The 18,033-nt window shown below is 40.2% G+C and overlaps 1 protein-coding gene across 2 annotated transcripts in view; it reads left to right on the top strand.

Moving 5' to 3' along the window:
• MCM9 (minichromosome maintenance 9 homologous recombination repair factor) overlaps positions 1–18,033 on the top strand; it is a 1,342,783-nt gene that overhangs the window by 1,062,968 nt on the left and 261,782 nt on the right. For both annotated transcript variants that reach the window (XM_044074397.1, XM_044074388.1), the window contains one exon: positions 10,121–10,324. In XM_044074397.1, coding sequence (XP_043930332.1) covers positions 10,121–10,324 — 204 coding nt within the window. The remainder of the gene's footprint in view (positions 1–10,120; positions 10,325–18,033) is intronic.

Here is an 18,033-nt window from a genome sequence, read left to right as displayed (position 1 = left end):
GTCAGGGTGACCAGGCAGCATGTCAGCAGAGGAGTATGGAAAGCTGACAAGGAGCCTGCTGGCAAAGATGTGCCAGGCTAGGGGACTGGTGCATGGAAACCTGACTAAGGCAGACCTGATTGCAGCCTTGGTTACAGCTGCATCAGAAGACAGCAACCAGGAGGACAATCAGACTGGCAGTGGAGATACAATTCCCTCGGAGAATGGGCAGCTCAGCCTTTTTATGTCTGCAGTGGACTTAAAAATCCAGCTGGAGCTAAAGAGACTTGAGTTGGAGGCCAGGCATGTGGAATTAGAAGCAAGTGACAGACTGTGACATTTGCAGGCTGAGGAGAATGAGAAACTGTTACGTCTGCAAGTTGAGGAACAAAAGAGGCAGAGGCAGCATGAGAACGAGATGCTGACTCTGCAGAGTCATGGAGGTAATGGGGAAGGGAGTAACTGGACCCCAGAAGCACAGAAGGTCAGTACATTTCTTCCGCAGTTTAAAGAGGGGGATAATTTTGTTAGTTTCATTTATATGTTTGAGAGGGTATGTAAACAGTATGAAGTTGACCAAGGGCTCTGGGTATGGTTCCTGACCCCCTTACTCCATGGTAAAGCAACTCCATGGTAAAGCTGTAACTACATTATCTAAAATACCTGACGTTGCATGTTTTGATTATACTGCTGTAAAGAAATGTCTTTTAGAACTGTTTAAGCTAACACCTGAAATGTATAGGAAAAAGTTTCATGAGCATAGACGCAAGGCAGACAAAAGTGTGTGTGTGAATATGTTGCCTTATTGAGCACTTATTTCCATAGGTGGGTGAGTGGATGTCAGTTTACCACTTTTGAAGGGCTGGCAGACCTTTTGGTGAGGGAACAAGCCCTTAGCACTTTGCCTGAGGACAATGAGGATCTGGTTAGCTGATAGACAATGTCCTACTTTAGATGAGCTGGGGAAGAAGGGAGATCTATACCTGGCAAGCAGGGCAGCCCTGCATTGGAAGGGGACCCACAGTACTGCTCATGGGTCTCAAGAAACCCATTGGTGGGCAGCACAGACTGCCCCAACAGAATCTGCCAGTAGCAGGGGAAGCCACTAGTCCAGGTACACGTCCAGGAGCTAGGGTTAACCAGTGGGACAATGTGGAATACAGATGTCCACAGAGGCAAGGTGGGGAACCAAAGGTGAGGGAGCCAGTAAGTGGGAAAGACAAAATGCCAAGAGTAGGTTGTCTTGAGACAACAGGGGTACTAAACTACCATCCTGCAGATGTCCTGAGAGTGAAGGATTTGGATGAAGCAGTACCATTTGCTAATGCAGTTGCACACGGTCAGGCTAGGAGACAAGCCTGTGGGTCTGGTAGCCTGGGGGAGACCCAGACAGACTGCATGGTTGCAGCCAGGACTGGTGAGGTGGTTACTTCAGGGAGGGAGGTACTCTGTAGCAGTGAAACTGAAGGTGAGCCACAGCTGCTTGTGGGTACTGATGTTCCCTTGGACAGAGTGCCTGCAAAGGTAGAGGTGAGTAGTAGTAGTACCCAGGCTGACAATGAGGCACCACTGTCAGAGGATAACAGACTTCCTGTGGAAGGGGAGCTGGGAAGGTTTACAAGGAGAGAGTTGAGACAGGCTCAACTATCAGACCATATATTGCAAGGCCTGAGGCAGGTAGCTAGGGAGGCACCTAATTCTCAAGGGAAGGGGAAATCTGTATACTGGGGCAAAGGGTTACTATACAGAGAGTGGACCCCTGAGGGAGGGCTAGAAGGTGAGAGAGTACAGCAGTTGGTAGTGCCTAGAGCCTACTATCTGGCGCTTCTAGCCATAGCCCATTATATTCCCTTTGCAGGTCATATGGTCATAAAACGTACAAAGAGGCGTATTATGCAGAACTTCTATTGGCCTGGAATTTCCAGAGATGTAACAGGGTACTGCAGGACCTGTGAGCAGTGTCAAAAGGTAGGCAAGGCAGGAGAGCATAGCTATGGATATTGTGGGTCCTCTGAGTACCCCAAGTTCCACAGGGAAAAAGTATATCCTAGTGGTAGTGGAGTATGCTACACGATACCCTGAGGCAGTGGCCTTGTCCTCCTTTGAGGCAGAGAAGGTGGCAAATGCTTTGTTAGAGATTTTCAGCAGGGTAGGTTTCCCAAAATAAATACTGTCTGACAGAGGTGCCAATTTTATATCAGACCTGCTGGCTTGTCTGTGGAAGTCCTGTGGGGTGAAGCACATGAAGACCACCCCTTACCATCCTCAGACTAATGGTCTTGTTGAGAGGTTAAACTCTACAATCAAGTCCATGCTATGGGCATTTGCAGATCAGTTTGAGGGAGTGGAACAAATATTTGCCCCATCTGTTTGCTTACAGAGAGGTTCCCCAGGAATCCACAGGGTTTTCACCGCTTGAGTTGCTGTATGGGCATAGGGTGAGGGGACATCTAGATTTAATTCGAGATGAGTGGGAAGGTGAGTGTGACTCTCACAAGGCATCTGTTGTGGCATACATCCTAAACCTCAGGACAAGGCTCAAGGAACTCATGGCTTTGCCCAGGAGAACCTGGCAGAATCCTAACAACAGAAAAAGGTGTGGTATGACAGGAATGCTCGAGCTAGAGAGTATACTGTGGGGCAGCAGGTAATGGTTCTCATTCCTGTCAGACACAACAAGCTGCAAACAGCTTGGGAGGGTCCCTGCAAGGTGGTAAGAAAGGTAAGTGATGTTGACTACATCGTGGAACTGCTAGGCAGATGGCAGGGGCACAAACTGTACCATGTTAACATGATGAAATCTTACCATGATAGGGAGGCCCTTGTGCTGAACATTTGCAATGAATTGCAGGAGTCGTCTGAGGGAAATCTGGGGACTGATCTCCTCAGTGAGGCTCAGGCTTACACCTCAGTGGAAGGGGTAGCAATGTCCTAGCAGCTATCTTTGAGAAATCATGTTATAGGTTCGAGAAATCCGAGCAGTGTTGCAGGAATTTGGGGACATGTTCACTGGGAGACCAGGGTGCACCCACCTGGTGCAGCCCCAGGTGGATACAGGACCCCAAAGGCCTATTAGGCAGGCCCCTTATAGGGTGCCTAAGAGAGTCAGACAGACCCTGAGGGAGGAGGTATAGAAGACGTTGGAACTAGGGGTGATTCAAGAGTAAAACAGTCCCTGGGCCTCCCCAGTAGTTCTGGTGCCAAAGAAGGATGGCAACGCCAGGTTCTGTGTGGACTACAGGCAATTAAATAGTCATACATAGTCGGATGCTTACCCCATGCCTAGGACGGATGAGGCCCTAAAGCAGCTGGGTGAGGCTAAGTATCTTACAACCATTGATCTTACCAAGGGTTACTGGTAGGTGCCCTTGACTCCCAGTGTTAGAGAGAAGTCAGCTTTTGTGACTCCTTTTGGCTTGTATGAGTTCACAAAGATGTGCTTTGGGATGAAGAATGCCCTGGTGACTTTCCATAGGCTGGTAGATCATATCCTAGCAGGAGGGTTTGCCCTTGCTTACCTAGATGATATTGCCATCTACAGCCATTCCTGGCCAAAGCACCTTTAGCATGTAAGGGAGGTGCTGGGCAGACTACAGAGGGCAGGGTTGACCATTAAGCCGAGCAAATGTCAGGTGGGTATGTCAGAGGTCTCCTACCTAGGACATAAGAGTGGGGAGTGGTCAGATAAGGCCAGAACCTGCAAAAGTGGAAGCTATTCAGCCATGGTCTGCACCTGTTACTAAAAGACAGGTGAGGGCATTTTTAGGGACAGCAGGGTACTACAGAAAGTTCGTCCCCAGTTATAGTCCCATTGCTGCTCCCCTCACAAACCTGACAAGGAAGAGCAGACCAGATAAGGTAGTGTGGACCCCAGCATGTGAGCAGGCATTCCAGAAGCTTAAAGAAGCTTTGGGAGGCCCCCTGTGTTAGCCAGTCCAAATTACAGCAAAGAATTTGTTGTGCAGGTGGATGTTTCAAACCATGGGGTGGGGGCTGTACTTAGCCATATTTCTTCAGAGGGGGCAGAGCACTCAGTGGTTTATCTCAGTCGTAGGCTCTAACCCAGGGAGGAATGCTATACAGCTGTAGAAAAGGAATGTCTAGTCTTAGTGTGGGCACTGCAGAAACTTCAGCCTTATGAGTATGGAAGAAAATTCACTGTTATGACAAATCACATCCCTCTAATATGGTTAAACAGAGCCAGTCAGCAAAACGCCAAGTTGCTAAGATGGAGCCTGGGGTTGCAAGCATATGATATGTCAGTGCAGCACCACAGTGGGAGTAGCAATGCCAGTGCAGATGGGCTCTCAAGACAGGGAATGGGGTAGGTATACTCGAACCTAACCCTCTCAAGTGGCATTTCTCAAGGGTCACTCGGAAAACTAGCTTGAGTTCTCCGGGGGGGGTATGTGAAGACTGGTAGAGATGGGTGAAGCCTGCCAGCCTAGCCAGATAGAATTGTGCAGGTAATTCTATCATTTGTAAATGTGAAATGTTGAATTTAAAACTGTGTGGCAACATTGCTATCTGCTGTAAAGAAAGCTAAGTCAAGCTGGTCTTTTGAAATTAAAATTATTTCATCACTGCCTTTCATGTTTACAAGTCAGCTCCAGTCCAGCTAGATGAAGGCTTCCTGCCTATTGTTTTAAGGCTAAAGTTAATGACCAGAATTTACTTGTGGAATGTCCTTTATTGCTCTAAATGTAAAAGAATGTAAATGCAGTTGCTGTCAGCCTGGGAACACCAGGAAAGTGTAAAAGATGATGTAATGTTTTAGCAGACTGCAGTTTCAATTTAAACAGTGAGAACCAGAGATTATTAAGCATTTTTATCTGTCTGACTATCCAACTCACAGCACTGCCTTATGCTCTATGTAAGTAAGTTATTTTAGAAGTGCGTTTTCTTGTAGATAGCTAGAAGCCAGAGATATTAGACTAAGTGTTTTTCTCTGATGTCAGAACTGTACTACTGAATTATTTTAAGTATTTCTGTGTGATCTCTGAGCTCTTGTCTAGCACTGTGTAGTAGAAAGTATTGTCTTGTGGTTTTAATTATTTATTATTAAATATTTTTATTAAATATTTTAAAACCTTTCAACTGTGGCTGGTTTTGTAGAGATCATTTAAGCTCTTTACAGTACTTGTATGCCTTTGTTAAAATTGTACAAAGCCACTCCTATAGCTTTAGCCCTGGGTATTACTACCAATTGGATAATAATAGTGCACAGTAATAATTGGACACCCTTTTAAGGGCCTTTGAGTAGCTGATATGTAGTATTAGCTGGGTGGTGGCAGTAATTACTACCATATAGTCTGGGTAAAAGGGGCACAGCTGGAGAACCTGTGCCAGCCTTCCCCAGGAGTGTATGTGTGGTTGTATAAACTTATCTCAAAGTGTGTGTGTGTCAGCTACTTGGGCAGGGACATGAAGCACTGCTTGGACAGAGAGGGTGCTGGAGATTTTAGCTTGCCCAGCTAGGCTGAGACCTGGACCCTATAGCTGTGTCAGTGGGGAGTCTTATTGTGGACCTGGGGAGCAAGGGAGCAACCAGCCCTGGACTGACTGTGATTTCTGTGTGCTCTTAAGGGAAATTGCACTTTACTGTGTGTATTTGTTATCCTTTCTTCTCATATGAGACGCCCTCTCTGGTGTTAGTGGTGAGGATTGAGGCTCCTTGATTGCTGGGCCAGGGCATAGGCGTCACAGCATGGCCTCCTGCAAAAAAAAAAGTTTAAGAGGGAAGAGTGATCTTTACAATTAGCTCTTTTCCTGTTTTTTTTTTTTTTTTTTTGGGGGGGGGGGTGTTGCTGTCTTTCGGCATTTTGAGTGCTGACATTTCAATTTAGAGCCAGGGATAATTCAGAATTTCCTTCTTTTTCTCAAGGTACTTGCTGAGCTGTTACTGATATGAAGGACAGGGTAGATTTTGGCAGTCCAAAGTGGATTTCTTGAGCCCAAAGCTTCCTCAAACAAAGAATTCTTAGTTTGGCAACTTGAAAGGAGAGCACATATTCCCCTTGTCAATCTGCAACACTGGGACTTTTATTGTTTCATTTTCTGTAATAAAGGGTTCCGATGTATTTAAGAAGGATTTCTGTAGACAAACCTAATTGGCCAGCTGTGAAGCTTTGCACTGTGTATTAAATGAATGATGTGGGAAGTGTTTGGCATGGAGATGCAAGGGAGCGAGAAGATAGGGCAGGGTACAATGCTGTAACAGGATTTAACTGCTGAAATGTGCTTCCATGCAGCCATGTAGCTGTCATTCAGCATGCACTGAAAAGGTTAGCAGAAATCCAGAAAAAGAGATGGAAAAGACAAGGGTCACAAATGGCTCCATATTGATATGTCAGCACTCAACATCCAAAAAAAAGACTGAAAATGTAGAAGAGCAAATATTGAACATCACTCTACTACTTTTCTAATTTTTTTTTGTAGGAGGGCAGTCCGTCCCCACACACCCCCAAACTTATATTTCATACCTCAGAAAAAACAAAATATTCCGAGAAATAGGAGAAATTTTAGACTTAGTATATATACGCCCAGAGTTTTGTCCATTTGGTCTCCACACGCATTTCATATGGATATTGTCACAGAGGTATGAGAAACTATACAAGGTTCTTTTCACATGGCAAGTGGTCAGAACTGATTTACATTTATCCCTGTAACATGAGTTCGGACTCGGAAACATTTCCTGAAAGTTAGTCCATTCTTTGTTTGTAGAATACCTGTTTGCTCTCATGGTCAGTGAGAGGTAACAGGTACACTCCAGAAGTCAGTGTCAGAGATGCCTCTTCATCTGTCCATGCTTTCATCTGTCATTAGAGAATGGCATTCCCGTTTGCTGTAGATCAGAGGTAGCTGCTGCTGTGGTGTACTTTGAAGTAAACATGTCCAGGTCTCTTACTCTGACTTTCATGCTCCTATCTGAGATCCCTAGATTAGCATTCTAGTCCATCCTTATTTAGAACCCTCTCTATTGCTACCTAACACATGTGATGATGAAGGCCTTGACTTTTGTGTTCACCTCCAGTGAATTACAAGGTTGAATCTTAGCCTAATGAGAACATCATCAGTATTGTTCTCTGGTGCCAGAAATAAAAAGGTAATGATACGTGGTCTGGTAGTCAGAGGTGAACTTGAAAGGTCTTAGTTTATTATGACTTCAGACCTGAAAGTTTTCAGGTACACATTAGGAGGAGATTCAGACTACATGAGCATCTTGAGATGCTTCTCTGTCTGTTATTATGGGGGTACATAAGCCCTTTTAATGTAATACAAGGGCCTTATGTTTGGGCTGAAATGGATACATATACCCTGAGTGCAGCAGTTAAAATTTTAAGAGGAGCCACTTAAAAGGGCACAAGGAAATGCACCATAGTGAGCTGCTCAAAGTAAGATTGGGGGAAGGTGCCATAAATGAGACCAGCATTATTTCTTAGAGTAGTGAAAAGGTACAGCTACAGTTCATAATCTTCTGATGATAAATTCAGAGCCTAAATTGTAGACCATTTAAAAGTTTGCAGATATTAAGATCTGGGTTGCAAACTTACATGAAACTCTCAATTTATTAACATTTTGAAAGTTGCCAAGCTTTCTACCTTCCTGATATAGTATACTTAATACTTAATAGTATACTTAAAATAACAGTGTAATATTGACACCACAAATATCTAAAGCCCAAAATTTCTAAACACAAAACAGTGACTAAATTAAAGTTTTCCTAGAGAAGGTTTTATGCCCTTCCCCACTCGTGTAAGTTGGTATATATAATCAGCAGGGGGGCACATCACCTAGAGCCTCTGTTTATACCGCCTTGCGTCTTTCACAATAGTGTAGATGTTTAATTCCAGCTGTCTGTTTAGAAAAAGTTTACTGGACTGTCTCGACCCTTTTTAATTGGGTCTGGTTATATATGCAAAAGGGGGCAAAATATTCTGCAACTGGTCTTAACAGTTGGCTAGTATAAGGGAACAAAAACTCTTACATTTCTGATTGATGTACATTTCAAACTATCCTTTTTTTAACCCATAGAACCTCCTTAGCACACTGTTTAGATGATTATCAAACCATAAACCAGAATCAGCCAGTGCCCTCAGGTCTCTGGTACTGTTATTAGTTGATAATTCACAATGGTTCAGTGCACAGTTATCCAGGATTTTTCTTTGCAAAGTGTAGTACCATACCTTTTTTTGCATGAAATCTCATACAATTTAGTGTTCACTATTCATACATTGTGTCAAGATACTCCTGTAACTTTCTCTGGTCTTCAGGATATGTTGTAGCAATCCCAGTCTTTGTCATCAGTGCATTTAGTCAACCAAATATTTAGGCTACTGCGGTAATTAGCAATACAAATACTAAATAGTATTGGGCCTAGACATGAGCCTTGAGTGAATCCAACCTTAATCAGAGATGTAATCTCTGCATATATTATGACTCCTCCTTTACAACGAGTCTGCAACTCAGTTTTTTATGGTTGTACGTAATTTTTTTCATTTGCAACTTGTGCGATTTACATTTGTGCGAAAGTGCTGATTCACACTAAGTAAACACGAATGCCAGAATGTCGAACCTTGCAATAGCAAATTCAGTGCAGCATTCGCTGTTGTAAGGTTCGACATTGTCTTACAGATCGTACTATAGTGGGGATTGGGAAATGTACCCATTCCCTCACTGTAGTGTGATCTCGGAATTTGTATATATAAGTAGGGTTGGGGTGGAGGGGTTCAGGGGGTCTTGCCCCTCTGCAAAAACATTCTTTACTGTGCAACGGACGGTATTGCTGTTACCGGAACTGTGGTGACTGTTCGAAAATATTGAATTTGATTTTTGCAGTCACTGCACTTCGAGGTTTTTTGCGTTTGGTATTTTAAATTTCACGGTTTAGGTTGGACATTACCCCAATTTGTCGTTGTTCATTATGGTGATGATAGTAAACTGTTTTTTTATATAAAAGTTGATTTTTAAGGACCACGTTGTCTATAAAATAACAATATGAGGCAGTTTGTTGAAGGCTTTGGCAAAATTCAGATGCACAAAGTCATCTGACAGTCCTATACCTATTGCATTTTACAGTATTAGGATAGACACTAAAGGTCTGATTTGAAGTAATGAAGATAACAGAACAAATGTGATATTCCATAAAGATAATGATGTAAAGTATAGGATGAGGTATTGGAAAGATCTGAACATACTTTTCTCAAGTTGTTAGATTTCTTAAAATTCCATTAGTAAATACAGGTAAACTGGAAATTTTATACCATATGTTAAAACCCAAATGTCCATAACTAGTAAATGGGAGGAACATAAAGAATTACATCACAGAAAGAAAATGGTAGTTCATGGCCTGCTGCTGTAAGTAACTAATATAGGTATGGGCAGACAACTTGGTAAGACCTGGGAGACTGTGATGAAGCATAAATGTGCACGCAAAAATTATGACGGGGTAACATAATGGATGTGACTTTACTGCAGTTATAGGGAAAAAAACAGCAATAACCTTTTACTGTACACAGCTGTCATTGCACAGTTAAACAATGAAAAAAAATCAGACTAACTAGCAGTTCGTCTGACCTCTGATTTTTGATATTTTCTGCAATTATGGCCTGATTTATGTATTTCATAGACTTTGGTAACAAGCTAGTTTGTAAGAAAGAATAATGAAAGCTGGCATGCACAGAAAAGGCATAGTGGCTTATTACTTAGTTGGCATCATGAAAGTGATAAAGTCATTGTTGACAGAAAAGACAGGGGCACAAGCAGTAGTTTTTATGCAATACTTTCTTCTTTGGTCTTCAAAAGTGCTTCTTCAGTGACAAGGTTGTGGACTCGTAGAATGGGCCTACCAGAGAGAGTGCTGACTGAGTCAGAAGGTATGAAACTGGTGGAGAAATGGTGAGTGGAAAGGTAGGGATGGAGGAGAGGTAGAATGTTAAATACATTTAAAAGGTAGACCCTGCAAATCTTATTGCTAGTTTTTGCTGTCTAGCAAATGTAATGTGATGACCTAAAGTCCATTTTCTGCATGCAAGGTTAGAGTGTTACAGATGTTCCTGACCATAGAGAGCACTAGTGTGAGCTGTGAATTGCACTGCTTGAGACAGAGTACTACAGAGTAACTGTTGTAATTCTTGTGCAGGTGCCCCTGGTAAATCAGACAAGTTGTGGAGTATGGAGAAAATGAAAACTTATTTTTGCCTAATAAAAATGTTTCAGCCAAGAATGTCTGATGAGGCCAATGCAATTTTTGCCCGATATTACCAGTTGCAGCGCCAGAGCAATTGCAGAAATGCTTCTCGTACTACCATTCGTATGCTGGAAAGTTTGATCCGCTTAGGAGAAGGTGAGTCATGAATCATATGAAGTAAGTATTTCACTAGAGAACAAAGCTTTATTAGAAAAAAAATGTTTGAGCTCATTTGAGAGAAATTATGTGAATGGCACACACCACTTCTATTGAGTCATTGTTTTGATTCCATCCAGAAAAAGATCACCATCATAGTTTCATATTTTAGTCTTGCACAGGCGTTTTAATTTGAAGACATCGAAGCGATACCCTGGTAAAGTAATAGTAGCACTTCCACAAATTATGTTAATAGTTTTGCTTTTGAGAAAATAAACTGTTTGCTGATAATCTAACAAGAGTAAAAGAGTGAACTATATTACATATTTCTTTGCATTAGTTGCACAAACAGCACATCAGAATACTTGGGTTTTGTTCATCAGATATGTTTGACTCTTAGTGGGAATGGACATATGTGGAAATGTCCACTTTTGGTAATGCATGTTTTCATGGGTATCTCTATCGCACAGAATACATTTTGTGACATGGGGGCAAAAATAATCTATCAGTATTCACAAGTGCTGGTGATTTGTACCTCGCACTGCACCTCCAACTATGGCACTTATTCTCTGAGACAATGTTGGCCACTGTCACTACTGTTTCTTTTTTAATATTTGCCATCGTCTCCCAGCACCTTTTGTGTATATGAGTCCATTTATCAGTGTCACTATAGCTCTTTTGTTATATAGATGTATAGCACATGCTTCAAGTTACAGTAATAGTAAAAATGCAGAGTGCATAATTGTTCTTGGATAGAAGTAGCTTGTGTCAGTGTTTGCATTCATAGTACACTTTTGTGACCTGTAGCTTGAGAACTAAAGGGAAGCAAACTTCAGTCAAGTCACTAAAAGTGGTATCTGTGTACCTTTATGCATGCCTTTGTATATCATGCTGAATGCTGGTTTTTATCTTCTCTTTATAGAATGAACACTGAAACAAAAGTTTTACTTGTTCATTATCCTTTTTATAGGATATTTAATCAATGTTCTATAATAAAAAAAACTTTCAGAATTGGATTTGCTTAACTCTTCACACGTCTGATGTAACAAGCTGTGCATTATCACTGCATGTAGTCAGATTTCTAATCTTTCTTGGCTGTGTAGCACATTCTGTCCTGTAGCTCTTCATGTTTCTGAAGTGCCAGGCATTTGTAGCTGTTGCACTGTCCCAGTTCTAGAGCCATTTCAGTGAAATATTAAGTTTTAAAGTGTGTAACATTGTACTGCTCCTCTTGTTCAGCTGTGTGTTTTACTGACTGCAGACATGAAAAGATAGAGGGGGTTCAAGTAGAAAACTTGACTTGTGAAAAAATTTGAACATGGACATGTGATCCTTTATTTTAACTTTTAGGATGAGCCATGACATTGATTATAGCTTTGTAATTAAGCTGTACACTGCTTCTGCTGGAGTAATAAATGGTACATTACAGATAGAACAGGTGCCAGTGACCACTGGGTTAGTGGTCCAGTGTGCAGCAGAACTTTTATTTGCTTCTAAACCAACCAAAGCTGGAGCCTTCAGAAAATGCATAGAATTTCAAAATCCTTTTCAGAGTTATCGCACATACAGATGTTCATCGTGTTTCACTGTTGCAGTCATTACACTTGGGTTATCCTGCTGGCAGGCGACCCGAGTTCCAAAGTCTTGATCCGGCGTCAGTTGCTGTCATCTCTTCCCTGACGTCAGTGCGCCAGGGGTATAAAAGTTGCAAACAAATGCCATTTTCCTCAGTCTTTCTTGCCGTGCGGTGCCCGAAGCATAAGCAGTTCGCAAGTGCCGGTCTGCCGACTCCTGAGAGTTTCAAAATTGAATTTCAGAACCGAAGTCTTCAATAAAGCCAAGTACCCTGTTGGGGAAACTTTTTCTTGCTCCAGACCGATGTCAGTAAAAGTTAATAATTGTATTTCTTGTGGGAAGCAAATACCTCATAAGGACTTCCACTCTTACTGCATTCCTTGCCTAGGCCCTGACCACGACGTCACTAGTTGTCGATTTTGTGCTAGATTTAATAAACGCACTATTAAACATCGGTTTGATTTTGCTTTACATTATTTTGGACGAAGATTTAATTACATAATGCCGTCGGAACAACCGACAACCAGAATGTATAAAATACACAAAGACAAAGAAAAAGACAGGCATCCAAGGTCCAAAACCGACGACGAAGCCTCTTCTAGGCCAGTCGCCGGTTCTCAGTGAGGCGCTTTCGCAGCCCCTGACACCCACTACCTCAGAGCCACAGGCCGCAACCGACAGCCACGTGGAGACACCGTGGCCTGTGGAAACTCAAGGTATTGGACCTACGGAAAATATACCCTCAGATGGGTCCGGAGCCACAGAGCAGCCACTGGCTTCTGAGCGTGTTTTCAGACCTTCACAGCTTACATTTAAAGCTACTACAGCAGCAAAGGCAAAGTCCAAAACACCATTAAAGACAAAGAAACAAGTGCAGCATTCTCCAGAACAGTCATCCATGTCTAAGAAACAGATGCTTAAAATGGCCGAAGACCTTATTACTTTAATCAGGGGCTGTCATCCCCCTCCTGACAAAAGGCCTAGGCAAGACACTGATTATGATTCCTCTGATCAGGTTTCCATTTCTTCTGATTCTTCCTCTGACCAGGGCTATTCTCTCCCTCCCTATGAGGACTCTGATGCTTAAGAGTCCATTCTTTAGCCTCACCGCCTGAGGATTACTCTTTTGGGGAAACCCTGCACACCATGAGGGAACACTTCCATTGGGAGAGCCAGGGTTACTCAGAATCCAGGAAAAGGCTCAGAGATTTCCTTCTATTACCTCAGCACAGGCCCTTGGCTATCCCCCCTGTGCTTGATATTGTTGATGATGTTTTTTTCTGAATCCAGTCTGTCTCCAGATTCTTTACCCCCTGCACCAGTAAAGCCAGACAGGTACTACAGGGTCCCTGACTCTCATAAATTTCTTTACAAAACCCCGCTGCAGACCCAAAAACTATTTCTCAGGGTCCAAAAGGGGTTAAAGCTTCCACTGCCAAAAATCCTGTCCCCTCAGATAGAGATTCCAGAGCTCTGGACAGATGGGGGAAAAAAGTTTACAATTCTGCTACTTTAGCTGTAAGAGCTTTAAACTGTCAGTTTCACATGCTTAAATATCAGCAGTATCTCATGTCATTGTTAAAACAGAAAATGGTTACAAATACAGAAGGTCCTGACTGTAAAGAAATGTGGGATTTATTGCATGCAGTTGAACAAGTGGGAAAGCATACTCTGCAATGTGGTTTTGAATCATTAGAGGCTTCTTGTAGAGCCGCATTTACAGGCTCAGCTATTCGAAGACATGCTTGGTTGAAAGAACAAAGTTTACCTGACCATGTTAAAATGAAATTATTGGATGCTCCACTACAGCATGATACTTTGTTTGGTGATAAGGCAGAAGAGGTTTTAAAGAAAATGGAGGATAAAGCAAAGTCAATGCAAACTGTGAAAGATTTCTTACAGATTCAGCCACCTAGATTTAGCAGGAACTGGCTGAAAAATTAATATTGAGCTGCTCTCTGCTTACTTCTGCTTGCTTGCTTGCTTACTGTGGGATTTGAAGTCTTCTTAAGACACACAGTCTTGCTGTGCTGTTTACTGCTGAATCAGAGACACATCATGACTCCATCTGTCAAGCCTTTCAAATTGCACACTGATAAAGAAATATATTTTGCAGCTATAAGCACAGTTACAGATAACTTATTTTATAACAAACCACACGTAGTCTGTCAGATTTGTAGCATATATTTACAAAGTTTTCCTTCATTACAGATATGAATGATGACTTCTACAAAATACCTCTCTCTGTCCTTCTCTCTGTCCTTCTCTCACATAACTGAATTACTACAATAGCTAAATACAGAGCTAGTCACGCACACAAGAGGTTGTTATTTCCTCAGTATATTTTTCTGGCCTTCTATGGGAAGTCACATAATGTCTGTTTTTAGACTTTTCTATTGTCCTTTTGTGATGTAAGCACTTTTTCTGATGTGAGGATGCCATTCTGAAAGGAAACATCTGTATAAGCTGTTCCTACTGGAAAAAACATCACGTATTGCTGAATTTATAAAAAAGGATGTCTGTTAATAGATATTTGTTCTGCAAACATGAGAAAATCATATAATCCTTGCTTTCCAATATTGCTTTGTTAGGCTTTTCTTTTTGATGCTGTGAAGAGAAGCCTGTCTGTTATACATATAGTATGAATGCACATTTTACATTGCTAAACTCTATACATATATTCAAGCAAACTTTTTATTCTATGCTTTATCTTTCAGCATATTTATATTCATAATATCTAACAATTCCCTCTGTTTTTAAACATACTCAAAACATTTTATATAAAAAACACATTAAGAAACAAAACCTTTAGTCTTTTTTGATACGTCAAAATGCAATTTTACATAGTTAATACAATGAAAACATGTATTACTACCAAACCTGAATGTATTTAACAACATTTCCTTTTGCAGACCATTCTGTGAAAATATTTTATCAGTTATGAGCTGTGTCTGTTTTAATTTTACTTGATTCATTTATTCTTTTGCAATCACAGAATTTAATTTATGACTTAGAACTGTTCCATTAACTCTTTGCAACTGTTGAATTAACTATAAGAGACAGTAACCATGTGCTACTGCAAGCATTTATACACTACTGAAAACACACAATTTCAATGTCATTTTAACCATAACATTGTGGTCATGTCTTTGAACTTCTCAATAACATCTTGGTAAAATACTGAACTGGGCTTAGATACACAGACTGTTTGCTATTTATGCATTTCGATTTACTAGGTACCCTTGGACCCATTGTTTTCTTTAAACTTGTTTTTTCACACATATTTATTACTACTGCATTTGTACATACAAAGACTATCATTTGTACTGAATTCTTCTGCATACAATGACTATAAAGTACATTTAGTCTAATCTTACAAATTTAATAACATTAATATTAAGCAAAATCTTGGAAAATGTTTGTTTCTTTAGAAATATCTAGTGGAATTGCCACCAAATCCATATGTCCTGTTATTTTAAACTACATACTCAGCGGTGGTGGTGCTGCGGTAGCGTTGTCGCCTCACAGTTAGACGTTGGCCGTTCGATTCTCAGTTAAAGCGTCTACTGTGTTACGACATGCGTGAATGGGCGTTCCTTCGTTGAAGGTTGTGCGTTAGGCCCGGCAAGCCAGCATGTAAAACTCTACTGCCAATCATTAGCGGACCGGAGTTCCGCTGTGGCGACCCCTAACCGGGAAAAGCCGAAAGACACACACACACACACACACTCAGCATTTAAAATATTCATGCTTTTTTATACCAACATTGTAAATAGTGACCATTCTTATTCAATTTTTTTACATATCTTTACTCTCTTTTGTATAGCTGTAATCAATTTTAAGCCATCTCTTGTTTTTTTAACTATCTCTTGTATAGCTTTACAGTTTAACAGGTTGTAAATACAATTTAATACTAAACAATACAATAATAACCATTATGATAGCTATTAACAACTTGTAAAATATCTTATCCTGTCAGGTTTAATCCAGTTTACCAGTATGTCTAATACACTAATACCTGTTTTTTCCTCTCTCTAAAAGAGTATTGTTAAGAAGGAATGAGATATTTTTTTTCCTGTAGCTTTATTTTAGACCATTATTATTTATTTTTATATAGCTTTATTTCAGACCATTGTTGTTTATTTTTCCTGTAGCTTTATTTCAGACCCTTGTGCAGTACTGCTTATACAGTCAGTGTAAAACTGAGAAAGTGCCCCTCCCCCTGTAGTACTTCAGCACTGTTTACCTGCCCTTTGCTGTGAGAATAGAATGTATGTCAGCCCAACACTTTGGTTATACATTTATTTTATTAGGTTACTAAATAAAGCTTTCACTGTATATTACCTCTAGTAGGTATTTAACACCCTCCTGCACAATTGATTTGAACTGTATATATACTATAGCCCATTTGCTGGCTGTACTTGATGCAACTGAGGTTTTCTTGTCCTTTTAACATTTACTTGCAAACAGATTATCAGTGACATCTATGCACAACTGTGACATTTTATTACAATTACCAAATAGTGTTGCCTGTAAACATTTTAACAATTATGTTTTAATAACAATGATGCTTTAGAAAAACTCAAGCTACTTGCCTAGCAATCAGTCTTGTTGTTTATCTGATCTTTCCAACATTTCCTGTAACTATTCATTCAGTCTAGGAAGGTCTGAGCTCACATTTTATACTCTATAAACTATAATTAATTATTTTGGCATTTTTCCTTTAATGTGATTGTGAGTTGCATAACTATGCATTTATACAACATAAATAGACATTATTTTACAATTACCTTACATGGATTTTAGTATTTTTATTTATTTATCTATTTAACTCTCCTGCCATTAATTTTACAAAAACTGTTTGAATAATAACATCTGTGATTTTCTTTTTAAAATTCAGAACTTTAACTATTTGGTGTTACTATACAATTATAACATATGTTTATTTATATTTGCTGTTGTCTGCCTTTTGCTTTTGTGCATTGTAAACAAATGTACTCTAGATGAAAAGAACACACATGCATGTCTGTCTTGTTTATGTATATCTTTATACAAGCATGTCATGTCCCTACCATCCTAGCATGCATGCTTAATTAACCATTTTCAAAACATAAACATATTATAAAATATATTTCTTTTGCACAGATTAACTGTGTATGCAGGAAATTCCCAGTCTTTGTCAGTTGAGCTAATTTATTGCCTTTATCCTGCAACTGAAGTTGAATTTCCTGTGATGTTGCATGGTCCTTCTGACATTCTTTAGTAAGCTGTTCTGCTGAATTTGAAACTCCTATGCACTTTTGAAAAGATGTGTGTATAACTTGTCTAAACTTCCTGAATTCATTGTGTCTGTCTTTTAGAAGTTTATTACATTTCTTTGTAACAAAATGTACTAGAGTTTCTATCAGTAACTGATTTGACTGTTGCAACTCTGAAATAAACCTTTTACATCTGGTGACAGAACATAACTGTCTAACATTTGAATATAATGTCAACATATTAACTTTTCTTGGTTCTTTACCTTTACAATTTTTGTCTGTACAGTCTAACCTTTGGATAATGTCATGCACTGTATTTTTATGACATTGTACACACAATAAACATTTTTATACCACACATGATTTTATTTCAGATACCAGTCAAATATTATAATCCATTTGCATAATGCCTTACTATCAAATTGCAATCCATTTGCATAATGCCTTACTATTAACTTGCCCTAATAAGGTTTTACATTTGCTAATATGCTGTATATACATTTATTCTGTTATTATTATTACCTCTATGGCATTCATACTGTATGTAACACAGAATAATTTTCTTACCAGTCAACAGACAGACAGATGGCCAAGCTGCTTTACTGTAGACGGTTGAAAAGTTTCTGTAGTCACTTGTGAAGTTGGTACAGCAAAACTGGCAGATTCAGTCTTACAACCTCGTCTTGTACCTTTTCTGGAGAATTTATGGAACTGCTCCACCTTCCTGCAATGCAGTCTCACCGGATTTAGACGTCTATTAAACTGTATTGCTACAAACTGTTGAGAACTGTAGAAATCTGAAGTACTTCACATAAACGTTACTGTGCTTTTACAGGAGTGACATTACCCATTCACTCCCCCTGTTTTTGGATACAG

The sequence above is a fragment of the Protopterus annectens genome, chromosome 1.part1, assembly GCF_019279795.1.
Source record: "Protopterus annectens isolate FY-2018-M chromosome 1.part1, PAN1.0, whole genome shotgun sequence".
In the NCBI taxonomy this organism is placed as follows: Eukaryota; Metazoa; Chordata; order Ceratodontiformes; family Protopteridae; genus Protopterus; species Protopterus annectens.
The sequence above is the reverse complement of the archived record's forward strand: the minus strand, read 5'-3'. Positions and strand labels throughout refer to the sequence as shown.